At 38.7% G+C, this 19,192-nt stretch overlaps 1 protein-coding gene across 1 annotated transcript in view; it reads left to right on the top strand.

Moving 5' to 3' along the window:
* ZFAND3 (zinc finger AN1-type containing 3) overlaps window positions 1-19,192 on the top strand; it is a 135,945-nt gene that overhangs the window by 91,130 nt on the left and 25,623 nt on the right. The window contains exon 5 of the mRNA XM_028724390.2: window positions 9,931-9,996. Coding sequence (XP_028580223.1) covers window positions 9,931-9,996 — 66 coding nt within the window. The remainder of the gene's footprint in view (window positions 1-9,930; window positions 9,997-19,192) is intronic.

Here is a 19,192-nt window from a genome sequence, read left to right as displayed (position 1 = left end):
TTTTTATGAAGAGTCAGAATATTCTAGGAGGGGGAAAAATCTATAATTATATTTTGTGGCAGTTGGGTCTGGCAGGGTATTAATGTGATTGCATGCATTCCTGTAATTCCAGTCATTCTTCTTACAAGCTAAATTTTTTTCCTGGGCCTGCTTGTATACAAGCCCATTTATTTCCTACAAAATCCGTATCTGAAAAGATGCCTCAAAAGTGCAAGTAATTCTTAATTAGAGTTGCACCAGTTGCCAACAGTATACTTTCTCAGAGGAGATGCTGCTTCCGACAGAGAAGGAAGTGGCCAAATATGAATCTTCCAAGAGCCAGATTTAACCCTGACACATGACTTTCCTCCGTGCCACATTCCTGACTAACCCTCTACCCACCCACCCCCAATGTTAAGAGAATACAGAAAGCTGACTGGATCAGGCCAAAAGCCCAACTGAACTAGCATCCTGGTCTCACAGTGGCCAACCAGACCCCCATGAAATACCCCCAAGTAGGACCTGAGCCAGGGGGTGGTGCACCCCATTTTTCACTTGAGGTGAAACTGGATGTGCTGCCCGCTTCACTGCCCCCACTGCCAGTAGAGAAGAGGTACTGGCATTGGCACCAATTTCCAGCAAGGTCTGAGAGCAGCAGGACACCACAAGCATCCCTCCTCAGCGGCTTCTGCCACCTGAGGCGGCTGCTTCATCCCACCTCATGGGTGGGCCGGGCCTAACCTGAGGACAACAGGACTTGCCTCCCCGCCCCCCGGTTTCTAGACCTGGTATTCAGAAGCATACTGCCCCCAACCATGGAGGCAGAGGATAGCTATTGTGGCTGAGAGCCATGGACAGCTTTATCCTCCATGACTTTGTCTAATCCTGTTTTAAAGCCACTCAAGTTGGTGGCAATCAGTGTTTCCTGTGGGAATGATTTCCATAGTTCAGCTGTGCACGCCATGAAGAAGGACCGGATCCCTCCAGTGAGCTCAGTGTGGCATATATGGCCCTCCCCATCCTCATTTAATCCCCAGGACAACCCTGTGAAATAGTTCAGACTGAGAGACAGTGACTGACCCAAGGTTACCCAGAGAGCTTCATGGCTGAATGGGGATTTGAACCCAGATCTCCCAGGTCCTCGTTTAACACTTAAACCACTGCATGACTAGCTCAATAGCATAAGAATACATTTAGGCTCTATTGCCTGTTGGTTATTGTTTGGGCCTCCTAGTGTTTGTATTTATTAATTTATTTTTCTTTTTAAATGGCCTATCCTTCTTTCCCAAAGGGAGCATCGTAGTAAGTGGTTCTCTTTAACAATGTGGATCATGAGGATAGGAAAGAGGGAGCCAAAACACATTTTTCTTTTAACCACTCCAGAACCCGCTTATTAGGGAAGTCTGTGTGTATTTTATTAAAGGTCATGCCATATACTTTAACAATTTCATTTAGTTTGAGCCCTTCATCACCTTCTCTGGGGCTGTCACATTGTTTTCCTTTCCTCTGTGCAACTGCAGCTCAAGCTGACATGGTGCAGGTTTAAGTGAAATCTGAATTGTAATATAACATGAAAAATGTCCGTGTGGGAAATTTGACTTTGGCAGTTAGATCAGGTTGATATTTCAATAGCACTTCACTACACAGGACATGATGTCATTTTAATTTGTGCTTAACTTTTCCCAAGACCTTCCAAATTTCTATTCTTAAGCATGATTTAGAATGTTTTGAGGAACTGTCTAACATTATATTCCTGTAAAATGTTCACAAGTCCTTTGTTAATGAAGTGTGCAGTTGGGCTTAGATGTATTCTCGTCTCTGCAAGTGGAATTAACTATGGATATTCCTCTTGCCCAGAATGTATCCATGTGTTTGTGTGGCAGCAGAACTGTATTCCCTAATCATTTTGGTTTCTGTCTTAATGCACATGGTCAAATACCTCGCTTTAAGCCATTGAATATTCATTGTTCTTTACAATATTAGCCCTTTAGCCCTTTAAAAATTCCTATTGTAAACATGTTTTCCGATGCTCAGGCTTTCTTCTGCACGATCAGAACCAAAGAAATGAGAGGGAGCCTAAAGGAATATAAAGGTATATAGAATAATGATATTGCACATCAGGATTGCTTTGGGGCACAGTCATATAGCATATAGTACTTCCAGAGAAATGAGTGGAAAAATTGAGCTTTTTTGAGTTGCTTTTTGATGTTCTGAAAGAACCCCAAATAGTCTGAAATCCTTGACAACCGTTCCAGGTATTCCTCTGTAGGCCTTGACATAACTGCAAACAAATGGGAAGTTATTATCGGGGCCCATATAAGCCTTGCATTTGTTACAAGACATTGGTTTTGCATTCCATTGACCATAGAGCATTTTTTAATCAGGGACCCTGTTTTAAGTAGGGAGTATTGTATTTATGTTACAAATGGGAATAGTAATGCAAAACGAATTGTGTTGACACAGATACCTTCATCTCAGTACCCTGCTTTAATGTATTCCCTACAGGAGACAAATGTATTCGGGAAATACAAGAAAGGTTGTAAGGTTTGGCAGCGAGAGATTGCATAAAAATGTGTACATAAAAATCTGAATGATTAAATCTTCATCCATTTAACTAATTTTAACAATACAAGTTGATTCTCTAGAAGTGGTTGAAGCTTGGACAGCTAAGTAGTTTCTGCACGTGACAGAATGTTACCCATACATGCAGAAGAAAAGCAATGTGTCTCTGAAGACTTCCATTTAAGATTTAGCTTCCTTCTAGTTTATATCTCTTATATGTTTGTGATTCTAATTCATGGCTCTTTTCAAACTTGATTATGTAGATAAATTAGGGATGTCTATTCCAATTACACACATTCACGGCTAGATTCAGGGTTTAAGCAGGCTTCCCACAACACCACTGTTGCTTATACTTTCTAGAGGTTCTTATAAGATTTGTTGCTGCCAACTCTCACAATGGGGATTCTTTTTAAGCTTGGCTACTCTTATGTTCATGAAAAACCTTTTGGGTTCTGGTCTCTAAAGTCTCCAGCCAAAAGCATTTAAGTAATTCATAGCTTGTTAGGAAAGCAGTTTTTAGAATATTGTATTTTAGATATTCCAACATAACATTTCCTAGAGATTTCTTAAGGGTGCTTAGAAACAGGAAGTCCTTGTGGGCAAGGCAACTATTATCATCTTGTTTCCATGATTGCTGCTCAGTTTTCCCAGCCCTGCTTATTCTGCCACTTCATTTAACTAGCAATAACTGGCTTGAGGATTGACATAGTTGACATCTACCTTCTAGATTTCCAGCATATACTTGCTTGTCAAAGCACTATGCTTGCAGTTGAAAGCCAGGAATAGCTTGGAAAGTATACTGCGCGGCACTGGGGGCACATATGTGCATACATTTGCAGTTATAAAGTTATGGAATATTCAGCAATGCTCTTTACACTGCAGTTAATGTTGATTTGAATTTAATTTTTGTTCTTCATTGTTGATAGAGTCCCCTAAAAGACCATCATTCTAAAGTTTCTACAGTGCCCAAGGATACTGGCTTTTCACATCATTAAGATTGGACTAATTGCCTCTCATAATAACGATGCAAAGTTTCTTACCATGAGGTTGAAACAAATATCACTCCATTCCAACTGGAAACTAATATCTGGAAAAGAGGAGGCATAATCAAGGGACAAGAAAATGCTCTGGCGTGTAGATTGTTTTTGTGTTCTGTCTTTGTTTATAATATCTCTCTCGTGTGTGTGTGTGTGTGTGTGTGTGTGTGTGTGCGTGTATTGTCATGTATAGAGGAAGGATTATGTAGTTCGTGAAGAAAGCTTTTGGCTTGTACTGCATGTCATAAAAATGTCATAAAATAAGAAAGCATGCTACTGGTCATAACAAACATGCAATGCATGCAAATATTTTTTCCTTGACATCTGAATCGAGTGAGGCTGTGCAGGCGCTGGACCAATGACTGGAGGCAGTGAGGCTGAACAAGATGGAGGTGCTGTGAATTGACTGTTTTCGTGTCCAGGAATTGGGTTGACGGGCTGTTCTGAATGGAGTTGCACTCCTCTTGAATGAGGAGGTTTGTTGCTTGGGGGTACTTCTTGATCCAGCATTCTCACTGAAGGCTGAAGTGGCATTGGTAGCATAGAGTGCCTATTTTCAGCTACAGCCATTCATGGACTATGACAGCCTTGCCACAGTAATCCGTGCTCTGATAACATCCCAGTTAAATACCTGTAATGTGCTTTGCGTTGGGGGCTCCCTTAGCAGAAAGTTCAGAAGCTGCAATTTGCACAAAATACAACTTGCACAAGATAAATGAAAACCTGCCCTGGTCCCAGTATCCCATCAGTGTGAGCAGCTAACAATTCAGGAGTAGTTTGTCATCATCCCACCTACTGAAGCTTAAAGCATCTAACTTGTAGTCCACAGCTGAAGCCTTCAGGACAACCATAGGGCAACTGAAAGGCAGCTCTTTGTCTGCCAACAATGGATGGGGCTCAGATAATTTCACCAATTACCTTGTCTTCTAGCTCTCCTGTTCTGCCTTCTGTAGGTGTCAGTGCATCATAACAGCAACAATTTATACCGCGCCCATCTGGCTGGGTTTCCCCAGTGCATCTCCCATAGGAGAAATTCAGTCCACCTATCCAGCTTTCCTCCCATCATCTGCTCCTTCTCTTTCTTTCATTCCTTCTCCTCTCCGAAATATACAGAAGAACTGCCACTTGTTCATTGTCTGCTTGCTTGTTATCAGTGCAAAGAGCTAAGTAGCTGTAGGGACTAGGGTTATATGGAGCTTCTGTTTCTTCTATGTTCTTGGAACAGCTGCTCTAGTAGTCATTGCTACTTTACTGACTTCTTCACTGGCTGATGGTTTTGAGACACCTAGAGCACTTATATTTTATTTATTAATTCAGAGTTTCTCCAAAGTACAGCATAAAGCAATATTGGCCTGTCCTGCTCTTAGCTCCAGAATCTTTTGTATGTATGAGAGGACTCAGAATTGGTAAGGTCAGTTGTTACTGGCATGCTACCATGACCAGCCCAAATTTGTAGACCTCTTTCATATGGCCTCAGTGAACAAAAGAAGATGTAGGTTTTGTTCTTCACTGTGCATCCTGTAACAACCAGAAGTCACAGAGAGAGGAGGGTGGTTGAAAGAACCAGGAGATGAATAGGATGGAAATCACAGTAGCTGCATCCTTTCTTAGTGCCTCAAAAGTATCTACAGGCAGTTTCTTGGTGGTTATTTAATCTCACCCACATTAATGTTTCAGAAGAAAGTAGATTGTCAAAGCGATTGTCAAAGACCATGAGTGATATCTAATTAAGACCCATTGAATCAGCTTAAGACAATTGATTACAGTGGGTTTACTCTTGAGTATGGCAAACATTTGATGTTACCCATGTGAATATACTATTTCCCCCCTTTTCTGACTGTGTAAACTTAACCCAGTCAGACACTCCCTTTTGCAAAGTTATTTAGTAAATATTGCAGGAATTATATATTCTCAAGAAAGTATTGAAACTTGATGGAAGTAGTCAAATAGATTTGTTAATCTAGGGTCGCTTCCAGGCTGCTGAGAAAATTCTGGTGAAGCATTCCATATAGTGGTTTTAGTATTATTGCAGACATGGGAAATAATGTATTGCACACATCTGCATACCGAGGGATGTTATAGCAAAAACTGTATTATGGAAACTTACTAATGTGTGTACATATGCTTTACTTCTAATTTAGATACCCAAACTTTATCTGATTGTGAGATATGGTATGTCAGTATGTCTAATCCTGCAAAGGTAAAATCATCAAGGAGATTATGATGGGAGTGAAATTGACAAGGTATTTAATAAGGGATGATGCATTTCTAATTAGTCCACAGCGCCTGTAGTTGAAAATTAATTGTGGTGTTATGTAAATGTCATGTTAATTAAGAGAGAATATTGGAAGTACAATAAATCTTTAAAAAGTTACCCATTTTAGTTAATATTTATGCAGGCTTCCAAAAGAATGATAGCAAGATATCTCAACTTTTAGATGTCTGTTCAGCAACCTGATTTCTTAGTTGATATGGGCTTCCTTTTTTTAATTGCAAGCATTCCAAAATACAGTTGCCATTATAATATGCAAAAATTCTGCCTGTGCCGAGCCTTATAAAGGTTGGCAGTCATATGATTTATTCAGCTGGAAATCAACCTAGACTGATTCTAAAACAGTTTCCACAACCCACTGAGTGATATGGAAATGGGGCCTTAACATTGTGCATTCGTATCTACATCCAAATGTAATTGTTGAAGCCTTAACTAACACTTTAGGTTAGAACATGCCTTAATGTCATGTTGAATCTAGTGCCATGCTTCTCAAAATGTGAGGTGAGTGTGTTGGAGGTACCTGTCGTTGGTGGAAGAGGCTTGACTATCAGGCCATAAACCTTTTTGTGTAGTTTGGTTAAGCCATTTAAGTATCTCTGTGCTATATTTTTATCAGTTTCTCCCTTTCTCTTCCAGTATCTGTCTGCCTTTTTCCAGGATTGACTTAAGCATGAATATTGTTAAGTAGTTTGCCTTTCTCATCTTGTGTACAGTTGTGAGATATCAGAACAGATTTTTCTCTCCAGCACCGGAAGGCTTTAGTAGATACAAAGGTTGAAAACTACCAATCTGGTACCAATTGAATGCATAGTACAGGCATAGGCAAACTTGGCCCTCAAGATGTTTTTGGGACTACAGTTCCCATCATCCCTGACCACTGGTCCTGCTAGCTAGGGATCATGGGAGTTGTAGTCCCAAAACATCTGGAGGGCCGAGTTTGCCTATGCCTGGCATAGTACTTACTATGGTGGCAATCTGACAAAGAGCAGGTGCCTAGCACAGAGCAATTGGCTTCACTCTAAACTGGGCAGTGGACTATTTCAAACTCAGATTAGATTTAATGCTTTGACTCCTGCTGTGGTTCTGATACAGATCAGTGTTTCCACACCTGTAGTATACTGGGGTGGGTGGGTCCTGGGAGCATTTTTGTTCCAGATCAAAGCCACAACAGGCAGGAAAGATCCCCCTACAATGGCAATTTGTGTGGGGAAAGTTTGTACTCAGTGGCAAACTATGTGTTCAACATCTCATGAGGTTTGGCACATATATAGGAGAATACTTGATCACAGAACAACTTCATTCTGTCAGTGAGGGGCTTAAGCAAGCATGTTTTATTCTTCATCTACCTTTGAAAAATTTCACAGAAACTGCTGATTTGTGGCTAGAGGTAAGAGCAGTTGCTGGAAATACTGCTGCTTAGTTGCTTTTCAGTCAGTGTTTCTTATGAAATATATGATTGGACAATACACAAAGCATTTTTTATTACAGTTCTCAGCAAAAGAGTGCAAAAGAACGATAGGCGAAGTTCTGCATTAGAGGATAATGATGAAGGCCTGGATATGCTTTGATGTTTAAATCTACAGTGATTGCAACTAAATGTTTTACCCTACAATAAATGTGGGTTCCTGGTTATTGTTTTTTCCACAATAAGATGAACTTCTTCCATTATATGAAGTCTGGAATAAGTTCTATCAAATTTCACTTCTGAAACCTGATGAAGTATAGAACTACTTCATCACAATTCCAACTCAGGCTATGTGGTGCCTGAATTGTAGAAAAATAATGTTCATCTGTTCTTCAAAAGAATATACAATCAGATTTAGATAAAATCTGAACACAAAATACATTATACTCTTACGTTCTATTGATATTTCATAGTAAAAGCACTTTTTCACACGGCTAGCCTACCTGCACTGTAATTATTTTACTCTTCTATTCAGAAGTATATGGTGGCTAAAATTTATTTGAACTGCACTTGCAGGAGATATTTATCATTTTATCACATCAATTAAGTGTTTTAAATTTGTTGTTAGCCGCCCTGAGCCCTGTTTTCTGAACTGGGAAGGGCGGGGTATAAATAAAAAAATATTTATTTATTATTTATATCATAAATAAATAAATAACACAACAACTCCCCATATAATGAATCCAAGATCAGATTCCTTATAACCATAACCAAGTAGTTGACACAGGTGGGATGAATTCAGTTTTGAGATTTCTATGCCTCAGGGTCACAAACATTATTTAGGACAGGTGTGGGAAACCTTTGGGCCCCCCCCCCAGGTGTTGCTGAACTACAACTCCCATAATCCCTGATCTTTGGTTGTGCTTGCTGGGGCTGATGGGAGTTGTAGTTAAGCAACATCTGGAAGGCCAAAAGTACACCATCTCCGCTTTCAGACTGCTGATATATATTTCCACCTGTATTTCTTGAGCTTTATCCTATTTTGATATTTTGATAAAGGTCTAAATGTATAGAAATTGTATTCATGGTTACCCTATGTGAACAATTTCATATTTGGCTGTTAAATTATTCCTTACTGCAGTTCAGGAAGCTAAGTAGCAGGATTTCTGAAAATGAAGGTACATGGTATTGTTAGCCTAGCAAGCACCTCATTTTCATTGCTTTATAATTTGAGTAAACTCTTGCAATGTTGCTTACAGTAAGGACTCACTAGGGTTCCATTTTGTTTCACTGGTTGCCTTTTAAGCAGCAGCTTGAAATGTGCAGTGGGAAAGCTCCCTAGAAATTGTCTTTTAATGTTGGTGAATTCCTTGGAGGACAACAAAACCAGTCTCTCATCAGTGCCCGTTAACTGCTGCAATACATGTTGCATTTTCCACAGGGAATAAGTATTCATGATGACTTGTTCGTACTGAGACATCTATACATGCAGGTCCCATTTTACAAACACAAGTGTGTTCCCTGGAAACAGTTTGTTAGGCAAGTGTTTGCAAAGTGAGTCAACAATTCCCATTTGCATAACAAGTTGACAATTTCCATTGATACCTATGGAGAAATTTCTAATGTGTTCCTGACCATGGAATCTGTGGTGCGTATAGCAAAGTTTGGGCACTAGTTCCTTGTGTTAGGATAAATGGATTTTTGCATAGCAAGCATTCATAAAGCAGGACCTGCCTGCATTGGAAATAGTGTGTGTGAAGTGGCAGTGAGGGCAACTTATACAGAGGCATTTCCACAAAGATGTGCTATGTAATTTAGATTATTCAAGATGTTTAAGAAACCTGTAAGAGGAGGCAGTTTTACCCCTTTATTGCAGATGGAGGGTTTAGAAAATAGTGACCTAACAAGTTAATGGCCAAGGTGAGATTTGAACTTGCAGCTTCTGATTCTCTTAAACCAGCTGTGTTGATTTGTGGGTGCATGCATATTGAATATTGTACAAGTAGAAGCCCATTGACATAACTAGAGACGTATTTTCATAACACTATTTTGCATTCAGTTATTGGTACTTGGGGACTCACCTTTTACCATAATGACTTAATTTTAAGCTATAAGGTTATAATCAGTTATCAAAGCTGCAGTGTTGCCAGTTACATTTGCTGTCAATTTATTTCCGCGTAACTGATCAGGTATGTGTGTTTACTGCAATATATCAGACAATTATTAGGCAGCTGGCTTAACAAGCTCTCTGGAGAGTTCTGCTCTGGTACATGTTGAGGTCTGCTAGGAAATTTAGAAGCCAGTCACTAGGCCAATTGCTAAATGGTTAGGGCATCATTTTTTTAATTGAATATTGGTTTTAAATAATATATGTAAAGTTATATAGAATTTATTGTAGTATATGTTGCCTTGTTCAACAGTGTTGGCCATGACTGTTATCTCACCTCTCCACTATATTATCCTACTGCCGAATTTTCATGATGTCCTTTTTTTGGTGTAGGAGCAGAGAGTTCCAGCTTCAGTATTATTGTTGTGACACTTCCACAGCATTTGTAGCATGTCTATGCAAGTTTGTATTGGTTACCTATATGCCTTTGGATATTATACTGTTCTGGATGACCAACATAGTAATGCAAAAGTAATTTTCTGGAACTGACTTATTTCTCTGTTTTCAGGTGGGCCATGCACAGATACAGCTCATGTCTCCTTAACCACAGCAACCAAAAGATCCTGCGATTCAGGTAAATCTTAATTTCTTTTTAAACATCACATCAAACTATATAATATACTGAAGGAGAGAACAATATTAAAAAAAATAACACTGGGAACCAAGAGCTGCACATTCACCACACATGTGTAAATAAACGCAATCACCCACACGCTCACCGAAACATCAAGAATTACCAAACCTCAGAAGACAGTTGGGTTCCCAACACCTTAAAAAAAAATCAAATTAAAAGTTACCATTTACGCTAAAATATACTACTGTGAAGGGACACTCCTTACTTCCTACAACAAGCAAGAGAGTCCTGAGCTGTCCTAGGCCATGACAGGTACCACTGCTGACTACTAATGTTCCTTTTTGGCAATGAGCACAGCTGTAGCAGATGGGCAGTAGAAAAGCTTTGCTATGCTGCAATGCATGTCTCTCAATTTATTCGAGGCTGAAGGGCAAGTAGTCCTCACTCCTCCTACCTTTCTAACAAATGATACCAAAATTAAGCAAAATTATAGCTTCTACCTTTGCAATGGAAATATTTGAAATAATAGTCAGTTATTTGGCATCCCAGCAATAGTAGACACCCACTGAAACATTCTGGAATTGAACAGTCTACACAAGTGTCTTGGGGTACACCACCTTATTTACTGGCCATCTTAAACTATGCTTTATGATCTGGAAATAGCACAAGTCTAGTCTTAAGATTTTCTTATCAGCAGGATATCAGGATCCTACCCACTGCAAAACCAGTATGTGACTTTTCATATATATATGAAAGGTAAACCCTAGCAAGGTAATCAGCTGAGTTAGCTATACTCCATCAGAATTCCTAGTTTTCAAGTGTTTCTGGGTGGGAAGAGATTACTAGCTCTGTACAAAAATAAAGTTAACTAAGATATCATTCTTATTGAGAGTAAGAAAAATAATAGCAAAACAGATTTTGGATGAAGCAAGCACAGCGCCCACTTCATCTCTGGGCAGAAGCTGGATACTGAACAAATTCTCCCCCCCCCCTTTTCTTTTTTGCTTTGGTCTTTCTTCCATGAACAAAGAGAATGGCTTTCATTGACCATCAAAACATGGTAGCAAGCAGTAGATGCCCCTTGGTGTCTTGAGCCTGGAGTTTCGTTGGGCCATGAAGCCTCTGCGCTTAATTGCCCACAGTATCTCAAGAGAATGCAAATGTGTAACATGACGGTAACCTCCTTTTTGAGTAAATAGGTTTTGATGTATGCATAGGTGTCAACTTAAGGGCAGTGGCATTGATTTTGACACTCAGTGTAGCTGCATGAAAACTGATATGTCATTAGCTTAGGGATATGCCTGTGAAGTGCATCTAAACTAAAGAAACAGAATAATTTTGGAAAGGTGGAGGCAGAAAAACTTCCCCATATCAGAAACTGCAGCACCTAATAGTGATTCTGCTACATTCACTAGCATCATACGAAGCCGTTTATGTTAAGGTAGAGATAAATGAAAATGCCCCTTAATGGTTAGCTCCAACATTCTCAGTGCTAAAAGATTTTGCGTCTAAAATAGCTGTGAAGCCAGTCTTCTCTATCCCAGTAGTCCGGCCTTGTATTTTCTGAAAAGAAATAACCACATAAGATTCACAAAGGAATGGAACAACATTTCCTGCTTTTTTCAATTTTCACCTCTGGTAGGTTTGGTGTCTATAATACTTTTACACTATTAAAATGTTTATGTTGAATATATTGAATAGGAAAAGTGTTCGGCCCCCATCCCTTTTCTGTGTAAGTACTTATGCGGTAAATTTGGCCTTGGCCTTGGCCCTGGCTGCATTCACATGTTTGCAGATAGCATTTAGTTTGACCTTTATAAATAGGCATGGGCAACATTATTTGCATTTTAATACAAACTTACCTAATTTGCACTTCCCAGACCAATACAGAAACTGAAACACTGTTACCCTTTGAAATTTGTACTTTTCTGAATTTTGTAATGCCATTTTTGGACCAAAAAATGGACACAAAAATGCATATTATTATAGAGAATTTTATAGAAAAATATGTGTGTTAGTACAAAACACAGTTTATTAAAACATTACTTTCATAAATATATGTATTAAGCAAAATTGCTTTAAAAATGCATACATTGTGAGAAATGAGAACAAGATGTATTATGTACCACTTAATGCCAAAACAGGTTTCTAAGCAGATTTGAGAATATAAACACCAGTTTCACAACTTTATTGAAATGCACAGTAATTAAAATGATAGGGTTTTCTTGTGCAGACTTCTGTGTCAGTTTACGAATCTAAGCAAACTAAACTTCAAAACTGGGAAAATGAGAAACTGAGAGAAACAAAAAATGACAGATTTGTCTGTGCCTACCTTCAAGCTTAGTACATACCTTCTAGCTTCTTCCTGCAAGAAAAGTAGTCCCAGTCAAACATGACATAATTCCGCCATAGTTTGTAGAGATATTTATCTGTTAAGTACAGGGTTGTGCTTTGCTAGATTGGGAGCAGCAGCTATGATTGAGCCTTTAAAGCTTTTAAAGGTGTCAATTTGCTTGGAAATGCTAGAAAGTAAGTGCAGTGGATATACCAAATCCAACGACTAGTTTCTTGGCTTTGGCTGTTGTTTTTTTTTAGCTTCTTTTACGCTCACATTTTTATCATGCATAATATGTGCAGCAAGGACAAAAAAAAAAACCCCACAACCCTCTGGTTCCACCATTAATTAGGTATGCTATTGCTCTGCAGTGCTAAAGTGTCTGTGCTAACAGTATAAAAAAGGTTAGTGAGGCCTTTTATTATAAAAACAACTTTGAGAGAGTTTTGTTGTTTCATTTGACCTTTAAGGTGCTCTTTAAGGAGCTCTTTAGTATTTGACTGGTGGCGGGCACCATGTTACAAATTCAGCTCTCTTTGGACCTTCTCACTGGAAGGCATGTGATGATGGAACACCGACAAAGGTGTACTCTACATCATAGGTCCTGGCAGTGACAGCGCCCATTAATGACACTTTTTTACCCTGCTCACTGCTCAGTTGTACTAATAGAACAGCACATCAAGCAAGGCTGTAAATAAAAGTTATCACCTAATAGGCGGGCACTGAAGTGGAACGTACAGGAGCTGAGGCATAGAGGCCTTATTACCGCTCATCAGCAATTATAAACAGGATAAAGTGTCCAGGACTTGCACTGACACAGCAAAGGCTAATAGAGGCTGGGAGATGATAATGTACCAAGATAGCATGATGGATGTTGATGGAATTTTACTGTCTCATTTTGCTGCCTATTTCTGATATCGATTGTATTATCTCCTCCATATTTCCATATCTTTTTTTCGGAGGGGAGGCAAAATGTGAGAGGATGCTATGCATTTAGTACACTACACCCCATGGGTTGCGTTTAAAAGATTTGAGGTTACTATCGTTATGGTTACTATACATTAAAAATAACTAACATTGGCAAAGTGTCTATCGTAGGTCCCCCTGCACCCTAGGATTTTATTTTATTTTTTTGTACTTCTGCAAATCTTGTTGATAGCACCTCCTTGGTTCTCAGGAACCCAGTTTGGGTACAATCCTGTCAGTACGCACGAGTTCAGCTTACTATTAGAGGAAATGATAGTGTCTACACAAGTGCATAATGCCTTCCTCGCACCATTAAGCAACCACAGCCAACCAAACTATGTTTCACTATTTAAATTAGTTATTTGTAGAACTCCATCTGCTGTGTGAACATGCATGTGCATCTCTTAACATACAGAGCTTACAGTAACTCAAGTTGGAATTGCATTTTGTCTGGTTCAGTAAGGGGCGGGTTAGAATTCTTTCCAATATTTCCGCACTATATTAGTGTAACATCTCAGAAAATGAAATTGAACTGCAGCCATGTTTCTGGGGGTGCATGGGTCCCACCCCTGTATTTCATTATATTTATGGATCACTTCCTATAAAACACCTTGCAGTGATTTAACTCTAAAAAACAATTACATATATAAAAAGTAAAACAATTTCATATATAAAATATTGACATATATAAATGGCATATGATGACATATCAGCAAATATGCTTTTACAAATACTTTGGGTGATATTCAACTTCTTACTCATATTCAATCTATTGAAATTAATGAATATGACTTGGTCAGGTCCATTACTGCCCTGGGTGGTGATCACCTATTATCTTTCCTCCTGCACTGCAGCAGATGATTTCTAAATCATTTTACTCTGCACTTTTGTATTAGGTATTCTCTTCAGTTCTACAATAGTTGTGTACAACACTTTTTGTATGCTTAATTTTTAATCATCATGTCATGGTTGGTATATCATTGATTTACCAGTTATAAAGCTGTTTCTCTGGGGTAGTTTAAGTCAATGGCTGAATATTAGATATTTCTCTTAGTCAGCAGCAGAGATTTCTTCGGAATAATTTGTTGTTGAGGACTGGTTAAAATCCTAAATTGGCTGTTTCTATGCAAACCAAGTTTTCTGTTTCAGCCTTTCTCATTGCAGAAATAATTCAAAATAAGGTTAAGTATAATAGTGTTTTATTTTTAAAAGCAATTTTCAAATTCTCTATTGTAAAAGGGCCATTTTAAATGTATTTTTTTAAAAAAACAAATGGAAGCTAGAAATGGAATGTGTGTACAATCTCTTCTACACAGCTATAGCTGGGAAATAAGCAATAACTTCTTAAAAACTGTTGTCTTATGTTTTTAGTTTCTAGCAGCTACAAGCAAATGCAGATTTCAAAGGCTATGATTTCGCCTTTGAAATACACATCACATACCTTGCAAAGATCTTGGTTCCACAGTTCCAAGTTTGTAGCAATTAAGACTCAAGGCAAAATATTGTTTGTGTAATAAATTGTGTATACATGAAAATTGAAGTAGCGCTTGTTCTGAATAAATTTCTTCAGTGGGCCAAGCAGATTCCTCTAACCAAAAGACTGTTGCCTATTTCTTAAAACCATGAGCTGTCTACAGACATTTTCATATGGAAAAGTATAGATTCTGGTGTTTGTTCTTTGTCTTCTCTCATTCCTCAGCAAACCACCTGATCAAGTCATTGTTTGTTCATGGCCCAGCACTCTTACTGTCGCTTCTTGCTTCTGGTTTCCTGTGTCTTTTCCTTCCTTAATTTTTCTTCTTCCATCCCTTCTTCCCTCTACAACCAGTGCCTAATGTGCAGAATTCTTGATGGATTTCATTTTGATAGCTTAAGTTCCTTTTTTAAATAGTCGGAGGAACTGTGGCAGTGATGTTTGAAGGCTCATTAGTTATTGCCCTTACTGATGTTTGCACAGTAGTTGGGATCATAAATGTCAATCTCTCAGGCTATGATAGGTCTTTAAAAAAAAAAAAAAACTCCCTTGAACGCCATGCCTCAAATACTGTCATCATGCCAGAGATTAATCTAACGAGTCCTTTCTTGAGAAGCAAGTAGAGATTGAGGAGTTTTTTCTCCCTTGATACTTTCTATCCTTTTCTCTCTTCCTTCCTGTTTACATATTCCCTTGTTCATCTTCCCCATTCTTATCTCTGTTGAGGAAAACAATTCTCTGAAACATCAGGGAAGTGCCACAATTGCTGTTAGGGAAGCTATGTGTGTGCATGTTGTAAACTGTACTGTGTCAGGAGATTAAGAGATTGAAATTCAGCACTGACAAGTCCTGACACAATTCATTTCAGAATTATGAGACGAGAACATTGAATAATAAAGGCATGAACAGTGACCGTAAGGAACAAATGTAACTTGCAGCCAGAGACAAAACAGTTTTTAAGGCAAGTGCTCTGCTTCAAGACTGCATTAGAAATTTTGATCTTCTGAGTGACTTAATTTCTCCTTTTTCCAATATTGCAGAGTATCTACAATTAGAAGAATCTGCATCCTTAGAAACTGTACACTAGTGAAATCCTTCTTTTCACTTGTGTTGTGGCAGCAGTACACTGTGGTAAAGACCACCCTTCCTTTCTCTCTTCCCACCCCCTGTTCTCCAGTGAGATCTCACCAGATACCTCAGCATAGTGTTACCCCAACCTGGCCTCATGGTTTGGGAATCACAACTCAGATTCTGGCTTGTATCTAGGCAGCTGAGGAGGGCATGTGCAGCAACATGCTGCGCTTTTACATTTAAACCTTAGTTTGTTTTTAACTACGGTCTAATGTCATGAGTGAACCAGGCCAGAATCGACATTAGTTTAAGCATGTCATTTGGGGCATGGGGCTCCATAACAAAGAAGCAGAGGTGAGTGACAGTTGTAGAAATTCAACTTTTCTATGTTCATGCCTGTCTTGATTAAAAAGTATTTTGCTTTGTATGGAAAGTGAGGATAGGTGGATAGATTCTCACAGTGTGACATAATCTCTGGACACTGGTTTGTCCACTACCTATTCTGTTTGTTGTTGTTCCTTCCTGGGCATGGGAGCCCATTTCATTAACACAATACAAGCCCCGGCTTTCCTCTGTGTCTTGACCACTGAAGTCAGGCTCCTTGGCACAGGGTGAATGAGCACAGAACTCTGCCTTGCGCTTACAGCCCCCCCCCCCCCAAAAAAAAACCCTGTATTGTAACCAGCTTCATTAGTTGCTTTCTAACCATGAAGAGTGGGGGTGGGATCTTGGGATCTCCTTGTATGGAAATTTGCTTCCATTAGTATCAATGGCCAGGTGAGAGGCAAATGGCATACCTGTTTGTGTTTGTTCACATTTAGGAGTGTTTGAGCACATGTTATATATGTGTTACTTTCAAAATGAAGGTGCCACAAGTCATTGGACACTAGCAGCAATTCTTTGGTAAAACAATCATATTATTTATGTGTTCTTTGAGAAATAGAAAAGTGGAATATAAATTTATTTAATAAATGAGATAAATGTAGGCATACCCCAATTATACTAGGTGCCTGTTGTTGTTGTTGTTGTTGTTGTTGTTGTTGTTATACCCTGCCTTTCTCCCTAGCAGGGACTCAAGACAGCTTCCAGCTAAAAATAAGAACAATTAAAAACGTAAAAAAATAATCATAGAAACAATTAAACATTGATAGTGTGTGTATATTATATATAATCTATTAATATTAGTCAACTCTGGCTTACAATGAAAAGATCCACTAGAGTGCTGTTGCTTTAAGCTGCTTAATTAACCATTATCTATTTATAAAATATTTTCAATGAACACATTAACATATTCTGAAGCCTCTACTGCTGTGACTTGGAAAGACAGTAGGCCTCTTAGTCTTTTGCCATCTCCAGATGTCCCGCTCCACTTCCCATTCTTTCAAGATACCTGGATGGGAGAGTAAAGGAACATTTCTCTCAGCATCATTGCTGTTCATCATATCATAAGCAGCTGGACTAAAGATTCCACACTAGGAGAATGGGGAGTATGGCACTTTCATCTGTTTCCCTTTTATGATAACCCAGAAGATGCAGGGAGCCTGTATGGGGCAATTGCTTAGTAACTCAGGCAGCAAGTTTAAAACTTCCCCATCACGCCACACACTCTGTCTCTACATGCTATTATGTAAGATGTTTGTTGTAGTAACCAAATTGCTTTATCAGGTGTATCCAGAGACCTAAAATCTTACTGAACTATTCTCACAGAGCTTTAGGCATGCAACACATTGAATAGTTAATGTTACATATAATCTCAAAGTCTAGGGCTGAATATGCCATTCTGCTTTTAAAAATACTATTGGATGATAGCCTTATGTTAGCCCTCTCGTGGTTTGAAATGCAGAACGGGGAAGTGCTGGCCTATCTAGTTAATGCATAACCTTTCACTTGCACTACATTATTAGAAATGTTTAGAAATTTAACTTGCAGTTAGTTTGTACACTTGATTTTGATCAAAATGTAATATACTACACATAGAAAGAGAGAGAGAGTAGAGTAGATTAAATACAATGGCCTGCTTTGCACGTAATAAGCCAGAGTGAATGAAACTATGGTAAGGGGAGAGAGACTTTGTGCTGGCCACCAGGCAGTGGCCTTTTCCACCTGCCTTTCCCACCCTCTGGCCCTAGGAGCCTTCACAGGGAAGCTTCAGAGGAAGAACAGTGAGGGAAGAGAGGAACCTTTGGAACAGAGTTGTTGCCACATGCATTATGTGCATGTGTCTTTTAATAAACTGAATGAATAGAGTGGAAGAATATGAGTCATGGGGGTGGGGAGTGTGTGTGTATGAATTAAACAGTGCTTAGTTTATTTTATTGGTTGCTATTTCGTTAATGTTGTTAATACTGTTTTATGGATTATGAATTCTGTAGTACTTTGTGAATCCTATATATGACTTTTGTTGTAATTGTGCCGTTGCCTATTTTTGTTGTTGTTTTGTTAATAGTTTTTTATAGACTGTAGTTGTTTTACTGATGATTTATAATTGTTTTACTAAAGATTTGTTAATTATGCTACATGATTTATGTTGTATTTGTGATGTTCTGTTCTGTTATTGCTATTTATTGTTTGTAAGCCGCTTTGTGAATCATGTGAATAAAAAGCAGCATAGAAATATAATAAATCACATGAAGAATGCTAATACACAGTACGCAAATCACACCATATGACACCCTCCTCACTTTGCCTTGCAGTGTAGAAAACATCCCAAGCACTGGCTTAACATTGTATGTAAACAGGCATTCGTAGTTTGTTTTTTTCCAAGCACACCATGAGAAAAAGCAATGATGAAACCATGGGTCACACATAATACTAAATCAGCATTCTTATTTCTTTCCTCCCTGCATGACAAAGTGGGGCAGGCGGGCGTAATTTGAGCAACGTGTTCGATCCTGGTAAACTATAGTTTAACTATGGCTTACTATTACAAGCAAACGAGGCCATTATATAGATTCCAGCTGGGCAGTCTAATCACTTGGTCCTCACTTGACACATCTTTTGAAGTGGATTGTAGGTTTGAAAATGCCTCTTTGCACACTGTGGCATTCTGAATGTTATGGGCATTAAATGTGTTAGCTTCCCTCTTCCTGTAGGTGGCTTACCTGAAGTACCTTTCAATTTACAGCTTTGTAAAGCAATGTATTTTCCTATCTCCACTCCTTCTCAATAACATTAGTTTTCCGGGAGAGCAAAAATTACAAATAAGGTTATTAAAATATGTAGTACCTTGACTGGCTTTAAAGAGAGATCCTCAGAGGATTTTGGATCTGTAGCGGTAGGTACATGTTGTGTTTAGTTTATCTTGTCTGTGTATAATCATTTACATTTAAATTGTTGTTCTTGTAGAGAGA

Source organism: Podarcis muralis, chromosome 3 (assembly GCF_964188315.1).
Source record: "Podarcis muralis chromosome 3, rPodMur119.hap1.1, whole genome shotgun sequence".
Classification (NCBI taxonomy): domain Eukaryota; kingdom Metazoa; phylum Chordata; class Lepidosauria; order Squamata; family Lacertidae; genus Podarcis; species Podarcis muralis.
The sequence above is the reverse complement of the archived record's forward strand: the minus strand, read 5'-3'. Positions and strand labels throughout refer to the sequence as shown.